The sequence below is a fragment of the Rutidosis leptorrhynchoides genome, chromosome 1 (genome assembly GCF_046630445.1).
Source record: "Rutidosis leptorrhynchoides isolate AG116_Rl617_1_P2 chromosome 1, CSIRO_AGI_Rlap_v1, whole genome shotgun sequence".
NCBI classification, from domain to species: domain Eukaryota; kingdom Viridiplantae; phylum Streptophyta; class Magnoliopsida; order Asterales; family Asteraceae; genus Rutidosis; species Rutidosis leptorrhynchoides.
This window is the reverse complement of record NC_092333.1, coordinates 278120952-278144810: the sequence shown is the minus strand read 5'-3', so window position 1 is coordinate 278144810 and position 23859 is coordinate 278120952. Positions and strand designations below refer to the sequence as shown.

At 33.1% G+C, this 23859-nt stretch overlaps 1 protein-coding gene across 1 annotated transcript; it reads left to right on the top strand.

Moving 5' to 3' along the window:
* The first annotated feature begins 17480 nt into the window (after positions 1 to 17480).
* Positions 17481 to 17958, top strand: LOC139897945 (uncharacterized). The gene is made up of 2 exons (XM_071880664.1): positions 17481 to 17544; positions 17606 to 17958. Exons 1-2 carry the CDS (start codon positions 17481 to 17483, stop codon positions 17956 to 17958), a joined length of 417 nt encoding a protein of 138 aa, XP_071736765.1.
* Positions 17959 to 23859: the final 5901 nt, after the last annotated feature.

The following is a 23859-nucleotide window of genomic DNA, read 5'->3' as shown; positions in this document are numbered from 1 at the left end:
ATTATTTGGAAGCTTTCATCAAGACTTCAAGGTGAGTGTTAATATCCTATATGCATATGTATGTGTAGGATGGGTGCGGGTCGGGTGAAGTGATTCTCGGCTATAGAGCTCACTTCACATACAGGTGGATTTGATGGACTTGTGCATAGGTCCAATTGGCACGGTTGTGCGTTTTGGTTGACTACCTTTAGCAAAGTACACATTTTGGGTGTACGTTATCACACGTGGTTGTGAGTGGAATAATTATGCGTATGTGTATATAATGTATTTATTTGTGTCGTATGAATGTGGCATTGTCGCGTTGCTTAAGACACCACATTGTAAAGAAGTGGATGTCGCGTTGTTTAAGACACCACATGGTAAAGAAGTGGATGTCGCGTTGTTTAAGACACCACAATGTAATGGAGGGGATGTCGCGTTGTTTAAGACACCATCCATCGTATTGAATGGCATGTGGAATCGTCGCGTTGTTTAAGACGCCACATTGTAAAGGGTGAGTGAGTCGCGTTGTTTAAGACATCACCCGGGGGATTAGTGACTACGCGTTGATTAAGTAGCACTAACGGATGTTATGAACTCCAACGGTCTTGTATGTACCGTTTCCCTTGTTCGAATTGGTTAACCATGGTTGTATGAGTTATGTATTGGCATATTTAATTATGAACTATATGCTTCTGGTATTGCTAGCTATTGTGGACTTGCGGTTATTGGTATATGCACGATATGTTGCATGATTGTCGAATTGCTAATTCGTGATTAATGTTGTGTTGTCGTGATGTAGTTAACCCTCCGGGGGTAGTTATTGGCGTTGTTCACATTGACGTTGGTGAACCTACCTTATTGATGGTATTATTAGCTTGTTGCTTAGTGATCGTATGGTATACTTAGATTAGCTTGCCTTTAGGCTTGGACGCTCCGGTATGCGGTATTTGTTTATTTATGTGGCGTGTCCATTTTATGCATATATATGTATGTAGTATATTATCATTCACTAAGCGTTAGCTTACCCTCTCGTTGTTGACTCTTTTTATAGATTGCATGCGGATTGGTGGCTCGGGTAAGCGCGAGGACTAGAAGACTTGCATAGTTTGCTTTAGAGACTTGCTTTTGGATTGTTTAGGATTGGGTAGCGTATCCCCAATCGCCATGCTCGGCTTCGTTTTGTATTAAAAGTCTTATGGTCAAATATTGTATTTCGGTACTTAAGGTGGTAAAATGGGTCGTTGTGGGACCCGCTTCGTAAACTCAATTTTATTAATTAAACGTGCTAGTTTTATATATATGAATTTATGGTTAAAAGCGTTTTGGCTAAAAATGTCGGGAACTAGTCAAACATTTTCGTTAAATTGACTTCCGGGGACAGCGGGCTGTCCAGGTGGTTTGGCGCGCCGCGCACCCACCTGGCGCGCCGCGCAAATGAACTGCACCAGAATTTTTTTTTTTTATGTTGTGAAATTTAACGGGAATTGTCGTGGTTTGGTTTGGGTTGTTACAACAGAAGGTGTGAGTTGTAAGGAAATGAAGGAGGTGAATTTATAAGAAAATCTCCTACAGAACAATTAAAATGGACGATCACATTTAAAGCGGATCCTAATTCCCTTGATTACCGGAGAGTCAAATCTTATTAAGAAGATTTTCTTCAAATCCCTTGAAATCTGGGAATCAATCATATCTACGTCAAATGATAAGATGAATCTACACTTACTCATTTCACTCTTCTATGTTAGCTTCATTTGTACTCTTCATATAAATGGATTGTTTATCCAAATTATTCGCTGATGATAAAACTCTAATTTTCAGCCCATATGCATCATGAAAAATACTTATTATCATTCACGACCTTTCCACTCAAATTTCGGGGCGAAATTTCTTTAACGGGTAGGTACTGTGACAACCCGAAAATTTCCAACCAAATTTAAACTTTAATCTTTATATGTTTCCGACACGATAAGCAATATTTGTTAAGTTAAATTGAAAGAATTTTAAACTATGTTCATACATTCATTCAACCTCGACCAAGTTCCAACGATTCACGAACCATTAAACAAATATGATTATATATGTATATGTGTATATATATTATAACTTGAAACGTAAACAAAATATTAGATTAAATACTTTATATGATTGTATCTGTTTCAAAATGTTTATCAATGGAATTAGAAGATAAGATCAAATGATTGAATTATCAGATATATTGAATTATGATTACAAGTCTCTGTTGAAAGGCCCACGTTGATTTGATAAATCTTTACATTTTAACAATATTCGGAAAATGGTAAAGTGATTTATAAATAAGAACAAATTGTCAATCATTGAGAACTAGACAAAGGATAGTGGAAGATTGAATCTCATAAAGACTCGATTGATCTATTTAGTTTCAAATGTACAAAAACGTTTTCAGTTTAAAAAGAACTTTATTATTAAAACGTATATAACTTTTATAAATATCTAGAACCACTTTTGACAACTCATTACTTAACTAGTATGATAAAGATAACGATATTTATATTTTATTTTATTAAATATATATAATAATTTAAATTAATATTATATATATTTATACGCGTATTATACGTACATAGTTTTATACTTTTACTATACTTAAACTTTACCTTTACTTTATTTTTACTTTAATAATTCACTTTAATAATTCATACTTTAATAATTCACTTTAATAATTCATACTTTAATAATTCACTTTAATAATTCATACTTTAATAATTCACTTTAATAATTCATACTTTAATAATTCACTTTAATAATTCATACTTTAATAATTCACTTTAATAATTAAAAAATCTATTATAAATAGAATTCAATAGGTTTCATTATTTCATAGAAACTTGAAAATATTTTTCTCTAAACTCTCTCAATCGATTTACATATATATATTTACTCCGTATTATTTCAAGATATTATTAGTATACATAAAATATTACGACGGAGTACTGTCCGAGTGATTTCGAAATTGTTTTTCGAGTAGGATAGGATTAAGGAAATTATGGGTTATAGCTATGAAGGTGATTGAGTATGGTTCATGGGTATGCTCGTGAGGTCAATATAGTGTTTATCATTTCCGTTGCGTCTACGTACCTTTCCTGCAATATTGAATCTCAATATTGATACGTGAGTACTCATAATTTAACTTTTACATACTAATAGTGTATCCCTGACTAGTGCTCGAGTATTTAGGATTATTCATGCTTGTACTTTTGATATTGCCCTTAGACAAGTTAGGTTGAATATTGAATTAGTTACACTTGCGGTTGAGATAAGGTATAAGATATGCATGTCCTTGGAAAGCTAGCGAAAAATTAAGAACTTTTCCTTTAGATATCGAATGGTTTCGATGAACGGATTAGAAGTTATAATCAATTGAATTTTCGATATTTTTATTAAAAATGATTATTATTATCGTCGTTTTTATCGTCATTCTAGTTTTATCTTATTATTATCATTATTATTATCTTTATCAATAAAAGGGATTTATCATTAAAAATTGTTATTTTTTTATTATTATTACTATCGTTATTATCGTTAAAGTTATAATTAGTATTATTATTATTATCCAATTATTATTATTATTATTATTATTATTATTATTATTATTATTATTATTATTAGTATTAGTATTATTATTATCATTATTAATATATATATCATTATTTAAAAATGGTTATTGTTATTGTTATTATTATTATTACTGTATTATCATTAAGATAATTATTAGTATTATCGTTAATAATGTTATAGTAACTATCATTATTAATATTAGTGTAATTAAAACAAATATTTGTAACACCTAATTATTTTGATTATTATTATTATCATTATTATGAACACGATATAAAAGACGATTAAAAGCTATTAAACGAAACGATTAGGAAATAATGAGTAAGAGTATCATGATGAAATTAAAATATTATAAGATATTGATTTAGATAAAATTATCGTTCTTATTATTTTTATCATTACTATTATTATTAAAAGTATCGTTAGTATTAAAACTATCATTTTAATAAAAATTATCATTTTAATAGAAATGTCATTGTTACTATAAAATATCATTATTATTATTATTTTAAATAGAATTATTATTTTAAAGATAATATTAAAAATTATCGTAAATATTAAAGTTATCATAATTAGAATTATCGTTTTATCATAATGTCATCTTAGTAATTATAAATATTGATATTTTTATAATAATTATTATTATTACAAAATAATACAACTTTTACTTACTATCATTATAGATATTATTTTATCAAATAAATATGTGATACAAACATATTTTACTACGTGTAATAACTTACTTTAATAATACCTATCATATTATCTTTATGATATTAAATTAACCCTATAAATTTTATTACTTAATATATATAAAAGTATATTTTATTACATAAATTTAATATAGAATTTTATCTATTAGTAAATAAATTATATTATTACTCTAATAAATCTTTTAAAAATATTTAAAAATATAAAACGACGATATTTAAACTATATATTAATCATGTATAGATTTTTGGAAATTATTTTGAGTCAAATTTACTTTTGTTGACTTTTGCATATTAGTCTCGAGCATTAGGATTGTGGTACACTATGACTTGCCCTAATTTGTTAGACAAATATTGACCAACACATAATTATATATAATTAATTTAGGTTCGTGAATCCGAGGCCAACCTTTCACTTGTTCAATGACGTTATATGTATTTTTACTACGAAATACAGTATGGTGAGTTTCATTTGCCTTTTTACCCTTTATATTTTTGGGACTGAGAATACATGCGCTTTTATAAATGTTTGACGAAATAGACACAAGTAATTGAAACTACATTCTATGGTTGAATTATCGAAATCGAATATGCCCCTTTTTATTAAAGTCTGGTAATCTAAGAATTAGGGAACAGACACCCTAATTGACGCGAATCCTAAAGATAGATCTATTGGGCCTAACAAACCCCATCCAAAGTACCGGATGCTTTAGTACTTCGAAATTTATATCATGTCCGAAGGAGGATCCCGGAATGATAGGGGATATTCTTATATGTATCTAGTTAATGTCGGTTACCAGGTGTTCACCATATGAATGATTATTTTTGTCTCTATGCATGGGACGTATATTTATGAGAACTGGAAATGAAATTCTTGTGGTCTATTAAAATGATGGAAATAAATGATTATGATAAACTAATGAACTCACCAACCTTTTGGTTGACACTTTAAAGCATGTTTATTCTCAGGTGTTAAAGAAATCTTCCGTTGTGCATTTGCTCATTTTAAAGATATTACTTGGAGTCTTTCATAGCATATTTCGAAGAACGTTGCATTCGAGTCATTGAGTTCATCAAAGATTATTATTAAATTAATTTATAGTTGGATAGTGGATATTATGAAATGGTATGCATGCCTGTCAATTTTCAATGTAAAGAAAGTTTGTCTTTTAAAAACGAATGCAATGTTTGTAAAATGTATCATATAGAGGTCAAATACCTCGCAATGTAATCAACTATTGTGAATCGTTTATAATGTATATGAACGGGTCCTTTCAGTACTTGTGTTCAAAGTATAAAAGTAAGCAGTACAAAATGTAACAAAATATATGTTTCTCAGCCCACAATTTAAAAGTATAAAAGTTGTTGAAAAGGTGGGACTATGATCTCACCTCGAGTGCACGAGTATAAATGTACTTTACAAAGTAAACGTGTGCATGAAAGTTGCTTAGCCTCGACCTAAACAAGTAAGTTGTATCAATTAACCGGTTACGACACAAGGTCGGGCGAAATGTGTTCAATTAGTCATATGGCTCGTTACGACTTGATTATATAGCATGTGAGTCACGTTGTCAAGTTTCTTGCAAGTATCAAGTATAAAATAAGATTAGAACGATTGCATAAGTGTTTTGTTAAGTTTGACTAAAAGTCAAACTTTGGTCAAAGTCAACGAAAAAGTCAACACGTTTGGGTCGGGTCTCGAACTATTTTTCTGAGGTTTTTAATCATATATAAGCATGTTAGAACAAGTTACATGTGAAACGGAGGTGCGTAGCATAGCAAACATTTTTCGTAAAATGTAAGTTTAATCAGAACCCAAACACGACAAATGCCGCGCCGTGACCAAAGAGTGCTGGCCGCGTCAATCAACGTGAACTGATGCCTGGTCTGTTTCAATTGTCCAAGTCCCAAACCAAATTTCATTTAAACACAAAACACAAACCGTAAACTCTTACGACACGTATCTTATATCGTTGGAAAGGTAATTTGACAAGGAACACAACTAAACACGTTTCATCAATCAAAAACATCATTTACAATAACCGAATTCTCATCAAGTGATCATTAAAGGTTCGTTATCAAGGTTTCAAGTTCGTAAAACGTATTTTATGATTCGAGAATCCAATTTACACATACGATATGCCGTTTCAAAGGTAATTAAACATACATTGCATCTAAATACTTACTAACAACATTAACAAGCATTCAATGTATCAAAAGTTCATTTTAAAGTCTATCAAACCCTAACCAAGAATCATGAAATCAATAATCATGTTAGTGATGTTTTCCAAATCAAACTACATATCAAATTGAAGCTAATGATGCTAGTAACACTTTTAATACATGAACTTTAATAATTTAACAACATTAACTCATCCAAAAATCAAAGATTAAGCACACCCATTTTCAAGTTCATGCTAGTTACTCCAAAACAACAAATCGAGCAAACAAAGCATATATTCATGTTATACTTGAGCCATAGACACTAACTAACATCATTTCAAGTATATAAAATGAATTTAGAGAAATCTAGTGTTTTAGAAAAGTTACCCAAATGTGATGAAATTTGTACCAAAATGTAGAGGATGAAGAGATGATCACGAATATGTAATTTGTTTTGACGTTTCCTTCTTGATTCGGATTTGGATGATGAATTAATGAAATGGTTGTTTGAGTTCAAAAATGGAAGAGAGAAAAGAGAGAAGAGATGAGGAGGTTGAATGAGTGGTGGTGGTGAAGTGGTTGACTAGTTGACCTAGTCACCACTTTGCCCACTAGGCAACTTCGGTCCCTCAAGTTTCAAAGCGGGTGTGTGAATAAACCGAACGAATATTTAAAAAAAAAATGCTAGAGTAAACGAGTGACGTTATAATCCAATAACGGGAATATCAAGAACATTAGCTAACGAAATACACGAATTTAAATAACGAAAGATATTATTTAAAAAAAAGACAATGTTAAAAATAATTTAACTGAAAAAAAATGCGGGATGTTACAAAAGTAGTCATCACTACTGCCAAGTAGCATCTCTAATGCTTGACACTTGGCCCTCCATGCTTGATTTTATGATATGCTAACTCTAAACCGATTGGCTACATCATCACGTATATCTTTTGGTTTATACTCTCGATTTGCAGCCTTGAACGAATCCATAAGAATACTACCCAACACCTTTTTAGTAGCATGTTTATTGTTTCCCATAATATGTGTGCATGAGTATGTGTGTACGTCATGCAAATTATTCACCATAAATTTTTAGTGTGTCTTATTTTGTATGCACTACATTTCCACTCACAATTTAACAACACACATTTAGTGGTGTACCGAGATTTGTCCGACTTTACAGGCTGCATTTGGAAGTTTTGTTCAAGGGATTTTGTAAATAGCTGGTTTAGAAATTCTTCCTTGTTCGAAAACGTTTGACGACCTTTGACCAAATCAAATACCTGATACATGGTTGGAATTGGGGTTGTAAATTCGGACTGTTCCTCTTGCTGACTGTGTAGAGTTGGCATATTCCAGAATAAATCTTGTTTTTCTTCATCTTCATCTTCCTCGTCACTTGCTTCATCCGAATCACTAGACGTAACAACAGGTATAAACGGGTTCTCTATTTTTTTTATTTTACACACGTTCTCAGTGTCATGGTTAAAGAAATCAAATTCTTCTGTGTTTGGAGGTGGTATTTCAGCCTGTTCTTCTTCCAAATGGTGTGTTTCGAGGTTAGGTTCGGAATCGTGTATTCGTAGGGTTTCTTGGAGTTGGTGTGTTTGTTTGTTTAGTTATTCGGAGGTTTTCTTGGAGATGGTGTGTTTGTGGATTTTGTTGGGGCTGGAATGTTTCTAGGTTTTGTTGGATATGGCGTGTTTGTGGATTTTGTTGGGCTGAAGCATTCTTACTTTGTCGACAACATAAATATCAATAGGCTCGTTTGAGACAGCGTGTTTTAAAAACTCATAAAAATCTTCAAGATCATTAAATATCAAAAATATGATTATCAACAATATATGTCAGCGAAACATGTGCATTAGGTGGCGATTCAATTTTTTAAGAACTTTTCTTAACAATACTCTTCGATTTATTGGTTTTTGTGGAGCAAGTGGTAGTTTTAATCTGGTTCAAAAACAATCAAGGGGTAGATACATAGGTATGTTGTTAACAAATTCAAAATTACCCCCACAACATACATGAACAACAAATGCTTCATCATTACTACAGCTCATTAATACAAAAATTAGTGAAAAAATAGATAAAAGTGTACCTTAAGGATGTTCTAATGAGATGATATATTTTGAAATGAAGTGAAATTAAATTGGTTATCTGAAGTTCTACCCACATTAAATATATAGGAACAAAATCTTATCCGTAAAAGTACAAAAAAAATCTAACAAAATCTTATCCAAAAATCACAAAAATCCTGTCCTGATAAGGCGCAAGGACGCAAGACATGAACCTTGCGCCTTGCGTCCATACGCAAGGGCGCAAGGGCGCAAGGACTCATTTATTTGCGCCTCGCGAGGGCAATTTGTCAACTTTTTTTTTTGGGGTTCCAGCTCAAAAACTAGTAAAAAAATGGGCAAATATGTGATTGGCCCATTTGAAAATAGTGGGATTGATATTACTTGATAAAGGCATTGGGTTTTTAATCATTGGGCTAGACGATTATTTTGGGTCATTTGAAAATAGTGGGATTGAGTGGAGACGAGGTCAGGGGTGACGGTTGAGGTCCGTGGTACCATGCAAGTAAATGAAGAGTTTGAATTTAGATTTTATTATTTATCCTTATGTACTCCACTCCGTATTATCATTAGTTATCATTTATATTTATTAGTTTACTGACTAGTAAAATCACGGGTTTGATAAAAACATTATCATTTAAAATTCAAACAAACACAATATGGTAACATAATGTAGTCTCCTATGGTACAAACCCTTGTAAATTCCCTTGTAAATTACATTTTTATAGTACTATCAACTCTCATCCCATTATCACATATTACATAAAATCCCTTCTTCATTGTAACCACTAACTTCGTCTATCTCTCTCCACTAAAATCTCTTTGAATTGATTGATAGACAAAAATGAACATTAAAATAGACAACTCCAAATAGCGTTGTAAACATAAAATGAAATGAAGGTATTACAGATTAGTTACAATGGATAACAAATAATGGATCAAACATCATGTCTAAAAGATCTGTAATAACAAATATGAAACGCGGTCATATGGGTTCAAAAAATTTAGCACTACCAAAGGTGAGACGGGTCATCAAAATTTAGCCAACTTTCAGTTAGTCATTATGATGACCCATTACCCAAATTTCTAATGTAAACCTTCTTTTCTATCAACAATTAAATAAAATACAAAATAAGTCAACATAGATATCCAACTTGTGTAATAAAGATGGTGCAATTGCAATGGCACAACTTATATCTGATGTCCCAATGCAATCTATTGAGGTACCATACATAAATCTATCGAACCCTTTAGGAGTGTAATGCTGCCAAAAAAAAAAAAAAAAAAAGGAGCTTGTAAGCAATGAGAAGAATATATATTTAGTGTGACTTTATAAGTAAAAGAGACGGAGTTTGACTTTTACATTGAAACAGATGGTAGATTTATTTTGGAAGACTTGTGATGAGATCGTAGATAGACATGAACATGTTAAAAAAAAAAACATTATAATTTAGAATATGGGAAGTGGTCTGTTTAACTCAAATGTGCAAGTATCATAATTCTTAATCTAAAACTAAAATCATTTTTGAATTGATATTTGCAAGTATTATAAAGATGAAAATAAAGCGTATGAAAAACAAAAAATAATATATATTAATATATTATATATTAATATATAAATTTAAAACATAATTTCATATGTAATGAGCTGCTGCATACTCTTTAGGTTTACAGCTGCCTGACAATACACTGTTTTCCAAAACATTTTTATAGGAATGAATTACGTACCCTTAATGTTACAAAAAACACATCATCTAAAACCTTTTGATTAAGGTGATGACAAAGTACATGTCAAATGCCAAAACTTTCAAGGTTCTTAAGCTTCAATATACTTTTGCTTTGAAATAGAGTATCATTCTTAAACTGTGGCAAGTTGTGTCTAAACCACAGTACTACTTACTGTAAACCATTTTACTACTTACTCTGGATAAGAGATTTTCTTTTAAGTTATCACTTATATCGGAGACAATTTTCACAGATCAAGGCATCACAATATCAGAATGATCGGAATAAGGATTACGATCTTCTGCTTACGCTTCATATTATCCTCCATAGTTCCTACTTTTAGTGACCTTTTATGTTAAAAATATATATTTTGAGACTCATACTTCCTACATTTATCTATCCAAATTTTACTCAATTTTTCCAAAATTGCTAAATGCCTTTCTTTTCTCCTATACACACAAAGCATCGAATATACTTGTGAGAGTTACTTATATATTGATACTATAAACATCATCTTTATCAACTATCACGACAAACTTTGCATAACAAAACACCCCTAAATGAAGGACTAAAAAAAATTAAAACCAATCACATGTGTTATCTCAATCTATTGATATAATAACTAACATTTAATAACAGTAGCTCTCTCACACACTCGAATGAAAAAATGTGCAAGGTACATCAACACAACTCTTGTGCCATTTCACAAAGTTCATGTCATAAAGCAAAATAAAAATGGAAAACTTTCTTTATAATAATAGAATGTAAAGTAAACATCAAAGTAACATACCTTGAAAAGCAGTTTAAGAATTGTCAGCTATTTCAGTTTCTTCAAGCTCTACCATCATGCACAATCATTTAAAACACTGTTAGAACTTAAACATATAAATTTTCTCCAATAACTTGGATCCCTTACACATTGACACTTTCACATGATCAGATATTTTTTTTTTTTTTTTTTTTTTTTTGGCAAAAAACAGATATATATTAAAATTTTCACAAAGAGTGAAAATAAAGAGTACAAAAGAAAGGCTTACTAGCCCAACAAAAAAGTTATATGGACATGCCCATACTCACCTATCAATGAAAATTACCAATACATTATCCAATACATAATTGCCAAACATCAAAATGAACTAGAAGACCCAACGACTAAAAGGAAGTCAGGAAGCAGATAGCATGAATGGAATACTTCACTTCAATAACATCCATGGTTGTGCATTCCACACATATAGATGAAAACTTTCCACTTTACCCGCATTAACCAATCATTGAAACACTTTAATCATTATATGTTCCACAACACTCTTCCAACTTTGATAAGACCATTAAAAAGAAAGTCGTTTCTAGCTAGCCAAATTAACAAAAAAGAAACCGGACAAATCAACCTCCAAGCTTCTTTGGCTTTAACACCTAAACCATGAAAGCATTCAAGAGAAAATTCAACAACGGACAAAGGCATAACCCAAACAAGTTTCCACCATGAGAATAACGCCGACCACACATTATAAGACCATGGGAAATGTAATAGAAGATGATCGATTGATTCTACTTGGGACGAACACCAACCACATTTGTCATCCGCACCATCTCGAAGACAATGGCGAAAACTCAAAGTCTCTTTAACCGGAACTCCTCCTTGAATCGCTAACCAATGAAAAATGGCTAACTTTGAAGGCACTAATTTATTCCAAACTACCTTAACCCAATCAAACTCCGTATCTAGATTAGACTCCAACATAACTCTCACCCCTTCCGCCACCGAATACACTTTATTCACCGAATGTACCCACAAAATGGAGTCCTCTTTGTCCAAATCTAAAGACACATCCCTAAGGAGATATTTAAGCGTAAGAACTTGTCTTTCATCATACTCGTCTAAAGAATTTGGCAAACCAAAGTCCCACTCCATATCACCTTGAGAGTTCACACTAACCATATTTGCGAGACATACTTCCTTTTTAGAACTTTTAAGATATAAACCCGGAAATTTCTCTTTTAATTTAGAAACCCCCACCCAAATATCCTCCCAAAAGGAAATGCGAGAACCTTTTCCAATACTCCAACACCAACTTTGCGGGCTAAGAATCTTAAAAAGTTCACTCGTATGTTGAAGTTCTACAATATCCCGCCATACTCCCGAAAGTTTTCTCATATTCACAAAAGATATATCCGAATGAATATTACCCGGCGGCTTATTTCCGAAGGCCTCTAACAAACACGATTTCCATACTTCACCTTGAGTAGAATTAAGCTTAATCCACCATTTAGCCAAAAGAGTAAGATTTTTTACTCTTAAAGGGATGATTCCAAGCCCTCCACACTCTTTTGAAAGACAAACTTTACTCCATCTAACCAAAGCCATTTTCTTCACATCCACATCCCCATTCCAAACGAAATTGCGCCTTAGTCTTTCTAACTTGTTAATGGCACCTTAGGAGCTTTAAATAAAGACATGTAATGTGTCGAAAGACTATATAAAACCGCGTTTACCATAATAAGTCTTCCACCCGAAGAAAGTCCTCTATTTTTCCATCCCGAAAGTTTCTTTTTAAATTTGTTAATAATTGGAATCCATGAACTTTCTCATCTTAACTTAGCACCAATCGGGACCCCAAGATAATCAAACGGAAATGATCCAATACTACACTTGAAAACACTAGCAAATTGTTCCATGTCTTGCCTACTAACATTAACCCCATATAAAGTAGTCTTTGAAGCATTCATTTTCAAACCGGAGATTACATGAAAAAGGTCAAGAATTTTTCGTATACTAATCATTTCTTCTAACGATGGATGGGCAAAAATAATAGTATCATCCGCATATTGAGAGCGGTTGACACTATTCATTAGTATCAATAAACACTCCTTTCAAACGTCCATTTTGAAGAGCATTAGTCAACAATTTACTTAACACTTCTGTGATCAAAATAAAAAGGAAAGGAGAAAGAGGATCACTTTGCCTTAAACCACGTTTCATTTCTCCTTCCTTAGAAGGGGACCCGTTGAGCAAAACCGAAAACTTAACATTGGAAATACAAGCTTTTATCCACCTTATAAATCTTGACCCAAATCCCATATGAGCTATTACTTCCAATAAGAACGAATGAGAGACACAATCGTATGCTTTAGCAAAATCAATCTTCAAAAATACAACCCCTTTTTTTCTTCTCTTGACTAAATGAAAAATTTCATTAACTAGCATAACACCATCCACCAATAACCGAGACGGGACAAAACCATTTTGATTAATGCTCACCACTTTCCCCACTACTCTTTTAAGCCTATTAGAAATATCCACAAAACCATTTATATCTGATCACATGATCAGATATAAAATTGAAAGCATGCACAGATTTAATTTATCCCCAAAACTCATTAATTACATTAAACTGGTTACAGTATAACTTCCTCAACACTAAATGTTGCCCATAATGAAAGTGTCCATTAAACTGATTATTAAACATAAAATTAATACTTTTAGGTACATGAGCATACATAACTTCAATAAATGCAAATTACACAAAGGAGTGACTCTTCGATTGAATATTCACCATTAACCAAAAGTGACAAATTACCAGAAATAACAAATTACCTACATATAGATATGCGCTTTTATCTCAAGTCAATTCCATGGAGTTTGAGATATGCTAATCTTTGAGCAGGGGTAGATTGGGTCATAGATATACCCTTTTCAAACTTTCTATAATTTTCGAGTTCAACTTTCGTCATAAAAGAGAAGATAATAGAAAAAGAAAAACTTACAAATGGAATTAACTATCCATCAACACTGCTTCAAGCTGAACAAAAGTCAAAAAATAGCATGAAAAAGTGATTGCGATACTGTACCAATGGTGAAACAGACGGCTAATAAATCAATAGATTTCACACGGAAAATGTATAGGACATTTATAACATTCTTATGACCAAGATTATTCATTTGACCACGATTATTCTTTTGCAACACATAAAAATCCGTCAATTTGAAAAAAATAATCACAAAGTTAGCCATTTTTCATTTGGACATTTCATCAAACACTTAGTGTGCATCATGTATAGTGTTAATAAAAAAGAAACATAATCTTTCAAAAGTAATAACTTTGTAGCATCCAAAATCTCATCAATTACTCATGAATTACTGAGCTTTACAAACCTGAAATATATAAATGAAACATAGACTAAAACTAATCAAGGTTTAAAAACCTGGAATCTTCATTTGAACCACCACCACCAACCGTTCTGTCCAATTTGGTCCGAGAAACCTCATCGGTTTTTGTGGCAAAAACATAATGATGAACTGCAAAACCCCCAAAATTGAATGAAGATTTCGGTATTACCTAGCACAGAGATAAAAATGAAAGGAAAACGATAAGAATGGAACTTCGAGTATTTAGAGATATTTATTATTGAGGCGGATTTAGTGTATTAGAGTGGGGCGCCCGCGCCCCCGGTGGATTTCGAAATTCTAGTGCAAATTTTTTCGGTTTTTCGATTTTGCCCCCGGTTGAATTTTTGTTTTTTTGCCCCAAACCATTCATATTTTGCCCCAAAATCTCCATATTTTACCCTAAAACATTCGTATTTTGCACAAAAACCTCTAAATTTTGCTCAAAAAACTCTATATTTTGCCCCAAAACCTCTATATTTTGTCAAAAAAAAATCCGCACGTTTAAAAAAAAAAAATTCGCCCCCGGTGAAAAATTTTCCTATATCCGCCACTGTTTATTATAGTGCTGGGAATGAATTTGTTGCATAAGACCGTGATGGAGATGAAATACGAAGGGAAAGCAGGTGAAGAATGTAAAAGATTATCATAGTTAATGAAGAAGATGATGGATGAAGATGAAGAAACCATAAATTGAAGAAGAAGAAGTTGAAGACCGTATCTGTATCTGGAGCTATCTTCTAGTTTTAGGGTTTATTTTGATTTGGAAAAAAAGGAGCATATGTGATTAAAAGCGTCTTTTTACTTATGTTACTGATCAATGTATTTTATTTAATTTTTTTTTAAAAAAGTAAATATTTTTATGACATCAGCAACAGTGGCTGAAATTTTTTATTTTTTATAAAAAATTATTTTTGTGCTTAAAAATGTCTATTTATTACATCATCATTTTAGAATTTTAATAGAAACTATAGATAGATGCTTATGTTTTTTCTTATCATATACAGAGTATTATGTAGTTAGTTGCGGCATATAAAGCCATGAATCATTCTTGTTTGAGTTAGTTATTATTATTCTTTTTGAGTGAATAAAATTAAATCGAGAATTTTTTTCTATCTTGAACCGAGAAGGTTCTCCAGGTTAAACCGTGAAGGTTTAACGATTATCTATCTTTTATATTCTTTTGATTTTGCCACGGTTTTAGAGTTATGTTATGTTATGGTTTTCAGACCTGATTTCATTTTTTAGATCTGATTTCGTTTTTCAAATCTGATTTTGTTGAAGAAATCAGAGATGACAACCGATTCTTTCAAATTAATAGTAAATGCACCCATATAAATGCAAATCGGTTTCAACAATTCCTGGAATCAAATGCCGGAATCAATTGGTTTCATTCGTCGTTGAAATAAGTTGCCGAAAATTTCATTCGAACACCTGCAAATCGGTTTTCAAATCTCAATTAACTGTCGGAGATGGCGTTTACGAACCGGGAATAGAAGGATAACATGTGACGATGAGGAAACTTGGATTTGTAGCGAAGCGTTTTCTAACAAGTAATTGGGTTCCTCGACAAAATACCAGAACAAAATATGTACCATGTGCACCATAATTGGGTTCTTCAATAAATTTTTTTAAAATATAATAGAAATCGATTTTTATCAAAAAACAGTTTCTATTGTCTAGAATAGAAACCTGTTTTTTTCTTAAAAATCGGCTCCTAAAGTCAAGTTTCGGAACCGATTTCAAAACCGGTCTCAACTTTCATGTTATTAGAGAAACGTGTATGGTAGGCATTATCAAAACTGAGTATATAGATACTGCTAAAAAAGTGGCAGACATTTTTACAAAGTTTTAAATAAAACTCAACATAAATTTTTGAGTGAACAGTTGAGGATTATCAATGTGTACAAAGATAAGACTGAGGGAGGGTGTTAAAATTATATCCAATTCACAATCTTATCATTATTCCTATTTTCTTTATTTATGTCTTTTCTATTTATTTTGTAGTTATGTGTCTTTAATGGAATAAACAAGAGTTTGGTGCCTATTGTTGAAGTCTGGAGTTTGTGAGGATCTAAGGTGTAAATTCTAGATCCTCAAGGTTATTAGCTGGTATTGTGGATAAAAGGATTTTTTAGGGTTTCTGTTGAAGACACAAGATCATACGCTCCTCTCCATTTCGTCACATAGTCGACTATCTTCAAATTGTTCAATTTTTATCTCAATCTTGTCTATTGTTCTTGTGTGTTTGAGAGTTTGAGTGTGTGTGTGTGTATGTGTGTGTGTGAGATTATCTCATTGATATTCATTGTACTCGTCTTCCTTTCCATGATTATAGTTTGTTTAATTGTTCTTCATCATTTGCTTTGTGAGATTGTGTTTTGTATTTGGAAAGCATATCAATAAAATCCATATTATGGTGGTGTTTATGCATTTGTTCATTGTATCAGAGCAGATTGGTAACGATTCATGATTCTGTTTGAAGAAATTGAAACCTTCATTATCAGGGTTTTTATGGCTGATGCGTTTCTCACAATTCTTGCTTTCATGTTCGTATCTATTGGGTTCGTTGGTGGATCTGTGGTATCTGATTTCTAGTTCTGAAGGTGTATCAAGGAAACCCTAATTTTTCTCAAAATTAGGGTTAGGGTTCTTCTTGTTTGGGGTTGTTCTAATCTAAGTGTTCCACTAATTTTTTTCATGTTCGTTCATTGATTCTCTTATCTACAAAGGGGAGTCTCGTATTTATTCGTATTTATCCTTTTAACCTAGACTGAATCCTCTGTGCACAACTCTTGATCTGGATCCCTGAGATCCATGAATACCTGATCAAGCACAGAGTTGATTCTTGACCCATTCTTTGTGTTTTTTTCCTTTATTCTAACCTACAAGGCTTGCTTGGTTTATAACCATTTTGCTTTTCGAGTTCTGTAAGTTGGTTTCATCCTTACAAGTGTCTATGTTGTGTACTTCATTATTCTCTGTGCTATCTGTTCTGCCTTGCTGGTTGTTTTTTTGTTTGCTTTCTGTCTTGTAATTGTTGCCTATTATCGTGGTTATTTATCTATGGCTGGTGATGATTCTGAAGGAAGTGGAACCAAGGCCACTCAAGTGAGTGACCTTGATTTTGGTAATCCACTCTACCTGCATAATAGTGATACTAGTAGCTCTTATTTCCTTGAAACTGAAAGGAGCAGAAAACTATAATGTCTGGAGTAGAGCTATGCTGCTAGCTCTACAAACTAAAAATAAAACTGGTTTTATTGATGGGCCTGAAATTAAAAGTACTATTGATGAAGTTCTTGCTTTACAATGGGATAGATGCAATCCTGTTGTTCTTTCTTGGATTCTTAATTCTATTGGTGAAGAATTGTTCGCTGGTAAAGTTTTCTCTAAATTGGCTAAAACTGTATGGGATGAGTTAAAAGAAAGTTATGATAATATAGATGGGTCAATCCATTTTAATCTGCATAAAAAGATTAATACAATTTCTCAAATTGGTGATTCATTATCTGACTACTATCATAAGTTAAATGCTTTATGAAAATAGTTTGATGCTCTTGTTAAATTTGTCTTCTTATGGTTGTGCTAATATTGATTTTACAAGCCATATTGATTTAATTAAACTTATGCAATTTTTAATGGGTTTGGATTATTGTTATCAAGCTGCCAGGAGCAATATTATGACCAGAGAGACTCTTCCCTCTGTTCAAACTGCTTTTTCTATTGTGTCTAGAGAATAATCTCACATAGATTCTTCTTCTACTTCCTCTTCTGGTAGTGCTTTAAAATCACAACAGTCTGCTTTTCTTGTGTCAAAAACTTTTGACAATAAAAAGAAATTTGGTAAAGGTCTCAACACCAACTTGAAGTGCACTAAGTGTAATATGACAGGACATACTATTGACAGGTGTTATGAAATTGTGGGTTATCCTCCTGGTTGGATTAAAAGGAATAATAATAACACAAATAGAAATGTTACTAGTAACAATGTCGTGTCTACTACTAATAACCAGGGATCACCCTTTACTTCTGATCAAATTAACAAGCTTATGAGTTTGATCAATGATACATCTGTCACTGGAAGTGCCCAAGCTAATGTTGTAGTTACTTTTAAAAATATGAATGTTATTTTTAATAACAATTTTAAAAGATTTTTTAAATCCAACAGTTCTGCAAACAATCTTAATAAGTGTGTTAGTTGGGTTATTGATTCTGGGGAAACTCAACATATGACTGGTAATGTGTCTAACATGAAAAATGGTTTTGATGTTTCAACCTTAAGAATGACTTTTGGTCATCCTAATGGTACTCAAGCCTTGATTATCAAAATTGGTGATTTGACCTTAGATGATAACATTACCTTGTCAAATGTGTTGGTTGTTCCTGGATACTGTGTTAATCTTCTTTTCGTCCATCAGCTTTCAAAAGGTAAAAGAATATTTATTGGTTTTAATGATTCTAAATGCTACATTCAGTAATTATTGGAAAAGAGGATTGTAGGGACTGGTAGTATGAAGAATGGTTTATACCCTGTTTGATGTGTTTGAAGGTGAATATTCTAACTGTGTGACTAAGTGCTATGTGTCTTTTAATCTGTGGCACTGCAGGCTTAGACATCCTTCTAAGCTAGTTCTAGATCTGTTAAAACATGATCTACAATGGAGTGGTGATTTTGAAGATCATCTTTGTGATACTTGCCATAAGGTAAAGCAAACTAGGGAGCCTTTTCCCTTAAGTGATCACAAATCCACTGCTTTAGGTGACCTAATACATTCAGATTTGTGGGGGCCATATAAGATCACAACTAGAGATGCGTATAAGTATTTTCTCACTGTAGTTGATGACTTCTCTAGAGTTATGTGGGTTTAACTACTTAAGTCCAAAAGTGATGTGTTTGATATGTTTGAAATATTTTCCAGCTTGCTATTAAATCAGTTTGATAAACATGTTAAGATAATAAGGTTTGATAATGGGACTGAATTTGTAAATAGCAAGTTTGATTTGTTTTGTAAAAACAAAGGGATTCTCCATTAAACTAAAAGTGCTTATACTCCTCAGCAAAATGGCATTGCTGAGAGAAAGCATAGACATTTACTTAATGTTGCTAGATCATTACTGTTTCAAAGTGGCATTTCTCTTAATCTTTGGACTGAGTGTGTTTATTCAATCAACAGGCTTCCCTCATCTGTTCTAGGTGGAAAATCTCCTTTTGAAATTATATATGAAAAAAACAAGTTTCTCTCATTTAAAGGCTTTTGGATGTCTTTATTTTGCAACTGCTTTAAATATTAGTGATAAGTTTGAAAAAAGATCTGAAAAATGTGTTTTGATTGGTTATTCAAATTTTAAAAAGGTTTACAAGCTGCTTAGTTTAAAGTCAAATTGCATTTTGTTTCCAGGGATGTCAAGTTTTATGAAACTGTTTTCCCTCTTCATTTAAAGTCTAAAGGTCAAAGTACCACTGACAGTCAAAATGTTTTAAATCACTTAAACTTTTTTTAGATTTTTTCTAAAATCTCCAAGTCTGTAAGCCCCAATGATGATGAAAGAACAAATGATGGTGTAGGAGATGACACTGATCACAATAGCATGAGGACTCTTCATCTGAAAGCAGTGATAGTGATCACAACAACCATGAAGAGTCTTCATCTGGAGGTAGTGATACCACCTCTACACAAGAAGAAGAAACTTCTATACTTTGTAACATCCCGCGTTTTTCCGTTAAATTTATTTTAACACCGTCTTTTTTTTTTTTAAATAATATCCCTCGTTTTTTTTTTTAAATATTCGTTTGGTTAATTCCCGCACCCGCTTTGAAACTCGAGGGACCAAAGTTGCAAAGGGGCCTAACTAGTTACTAGGTCAACTAGTCAAACCCCATCTCATCCATTCATTATCACCACCCACCTTCATCCTTCCCTTTCTCTCTACTTCTCATTTTTGAACACAAACCCCAACTTCATAAAATCATCATCTAAATTCGGGATTGGAAGCAAACTTCAAAACAAATTACATTTTCGTGATCCCCTCTTCATCCTCTACATTTTGATACAAATTTCATCAAGTTTGGGTAACTTTCTAAAAACTCTAGATTTCTATAAATTCGTGTTTTTGACTTGAAATTGTGTTAGTTAGTGTCTATGGCTCGTGTCTAGCATGAATATATGTTTTGTTTGCTCGATTTGTTGATTTGAGTAACTAGTTTGAACTTTTGAAGTGGGTTAACTTAATCTTTGATTTTGGATGATTAAAAGTTGTTTAATTGTTAAAGTTCATGTTTTAATTGTGTTACTAGTATCATTAGCTACATTTTGATGTGTAGGTTGATTAAGAAAACTTCAAAAACCCGATTAAGGATTTTGTGATGTTTGACTAGGGTTTGATAGTTCTTGACATGAACTTTTGATGCTTGAATGCCATGAAATGTTAATTGTTAGTGTTTAGTAGTAATGTATGCTTCATTACCTTCAAAACGGCATATCATATGTGTGAATTGGATTCCCGAAACTTAAAATGCGATTGATGAACTTGAAACTTTGAAAATGGACTTTTATTGATCACTTAATGAGATTTCGGCTATTGTAAATGATGTTTGTCATTGATGAATTGTGTTTAGTTGTATTCCTTGTAAAAATACCTTTCCGATGATATAAGACACATGTTTTGGGTGTTTGCGGGTCAAGAATTGGGTTGGAAAGAGTTTTGGTTCGCGCATACTTTGAAAAACAGAAAAGGGTCTGCCCAGATGGTGGCGCGGCGCGCCCCATCCCCGCGCGGTGCGCGAACTGGCCTGGCCAGATTCTGCTCATTATGTCCCTTTTCACGTGAAATGTTTGACTAGCTATCGACCTCCGATTCACATGAAACTTGTTCTAATATACTTGTATATGAATAACTAGCATAGAAAAATAGTCCGGGACCCGACCCGAATGTGTTGACTTTTTCGTTGACTTTGACCAAGTTTGACTTTTAGTCAAACTTAACCAAACTTTTATGCAATCGTTCTAACATGCTTTTATACGTGATTCTTGTATGAAACTTGACAAATTGATTCACATGCTATATTTAATCGAGTCGTAACGAGCCATAGGACTAATTGAACACATTTCACCCGACCTTGTGTCGTAACCGGTTAATTGATACAACTTATTTGTTTAGGTCAAGGCTAAGCAACTATCATGCACACGTTTACTTGTGAAGTACTTTTATACTCGTGCACTCGAGGTGAGATCATAGTCCCACCTTTTCAACAACTTTTTATACTTTTAAATTGTGGGCTGAGAAACATATACTTTGTTACATTTTGTACTACTTACTTTTATACTTTGAACACAAGTACAAGGAAAACAAACATTCCACAGCGAGTTAGAACAAAAATCCTCTATTCGATTATCATTAGTTACACTTGCAGGGTGTAAGCGAGAACTTATATTGTGTGGCCATACGGGTTTGACAAACCCTCATTACGGACGGTTCGCTACCGTCTACGGATGAAATATATTTTCGAGAAACAGTGTATGTTCTAACACTATTGTGATGGGGTTCTATGGAAGGAAACGTTAAGTCTTGATCATTGGGTGCTCGCGAACAATACTTTTGGAATGCAAACGATTATGATAATCAACGTTATGGGAATACTAAATCTTGTGGTTCAAAAACAACGTTTATTACAAACACCTATGATTTCACCAACGTTTTTCGTTGACAGTTTTCTATATGTTTCTCAGGTTCATACTTGGCTATTTGATACATGCTTCCGCGTACACTCATACTTGCTTGGAGTCGAGCATACATGCATACACTCTGATTTCTTGCTTGGGGTCAAGCATACATACATACATACGCTAGTGATAGCACCTTTGGATTCAAACATATTGTTTACATACTTACGCTATTTATAGCAACTGTGATTTTCAACTTATATTATGTCGCAAGTTATGTCATTTACACTTTACAATTTTTGTAATCTTAAACTTGTTGTCGAATTGTTTGTAAACTAAACTTTGCAAGTCTTGTACGTTTCAAATGAATGCGACATAATTTTGGTCAAACGAGTCTCATATAGGGACTACGACCACGTTTCGGGACCTCAGTTAGCGACGCCGTCAATGACGATTTTGGTCCGGTCGCCACAGATGGTATCAGAGCGTTGGTTGTAGGGAACTAGGATATGCATTAGTGTGTCTGACAGAGTCGTTAGGACGCATTAGTGAATCTAGACTACAACCGGATAGTTAGCCATTGCATTCTGACATACATTTGCTATAGATAGCACTTACTTGAATACTTGTGCATTATACTTGAATCATTATTAGGCAAACTTTTTAATGGTACCCAACCTTCATCATACGAACTCGTATTCCGCCACTTTTTGGTAATACACGTGAATTCAAGGTTTATACGCGTACGGATGACCACGACTTCGTTAGTCACTCTAGTTCGGGAATTCTGACTCCTTGGTTGTTATCCACCCCGTCTCAGCTTACTATACACAAGTGTTGTAAATTACCACCACCACTCTAGATGAGTATCGTCATCACTATTTATCACTACGGTTGCGTACTACTCGTTATCATGACTCGTTACTCTTTTCATACCTAAATACATTATTGTCTGACTCGAACCGCATTGACGTGAACAATCATTTATACACTTCCCTCGGGGAACGCTTCCTTAGAGTTGCAGAAATTCTTTCGATTTAATACGAGTCACGTTTGAGACGTCGTTACACTTTGTTCATTCTAGATCTTCACAGTTACACGAACTTGAATCTATGGAGTGATGTGGGAATGGAGGTATGAGTTAGCGTAATATAACTACACTCGATCAACGTAGTTATATTACGGTAAGACATACCAAAGTTCTAGTGACACGTGATGGTGGTTAGACTCGATCAACCTAAACACCACCATGTGCCATGTACATGACTTCATCTATTCATGTTTGGACATCTGAAAACTCCTAGAATATTGATAAAAACCATACCGGGGACACACCTTCGATTTTTGTCGAACTATACTTATGCTTCCGAATGAATTACCGATTCCTTTCGAATTCAACCGTATGTTACACGTGTATACTATCTCGTCCTCGCACAGTCTTATTGACTAACTACAATTTACTCGTAATGCTCGCATCGAGGCGGAAACTTCTCTCGCCTTACACTCGTAATTCTGGTTCAGGAAATCTTTTATTTTAAATTCTCAATGGAGAGAGACTCTTCACGTTATACTAGTATTCGCCTCGAGGGTGAATCGTCTCGACGAACGTATTTGGAAACCGATAAATCTTCCGCGACGCGAATTTTCTTAAGAAACTTGACCTAACAAACTTGTTCAAATATACCTTACGGAATGTACTTTGTTTCGGATCGAGATCCTCGTTTCACTTCTAGATTTCGGAGTGCCTTACAAAAAGCCTCGGGACCACGTTTAGACATGAG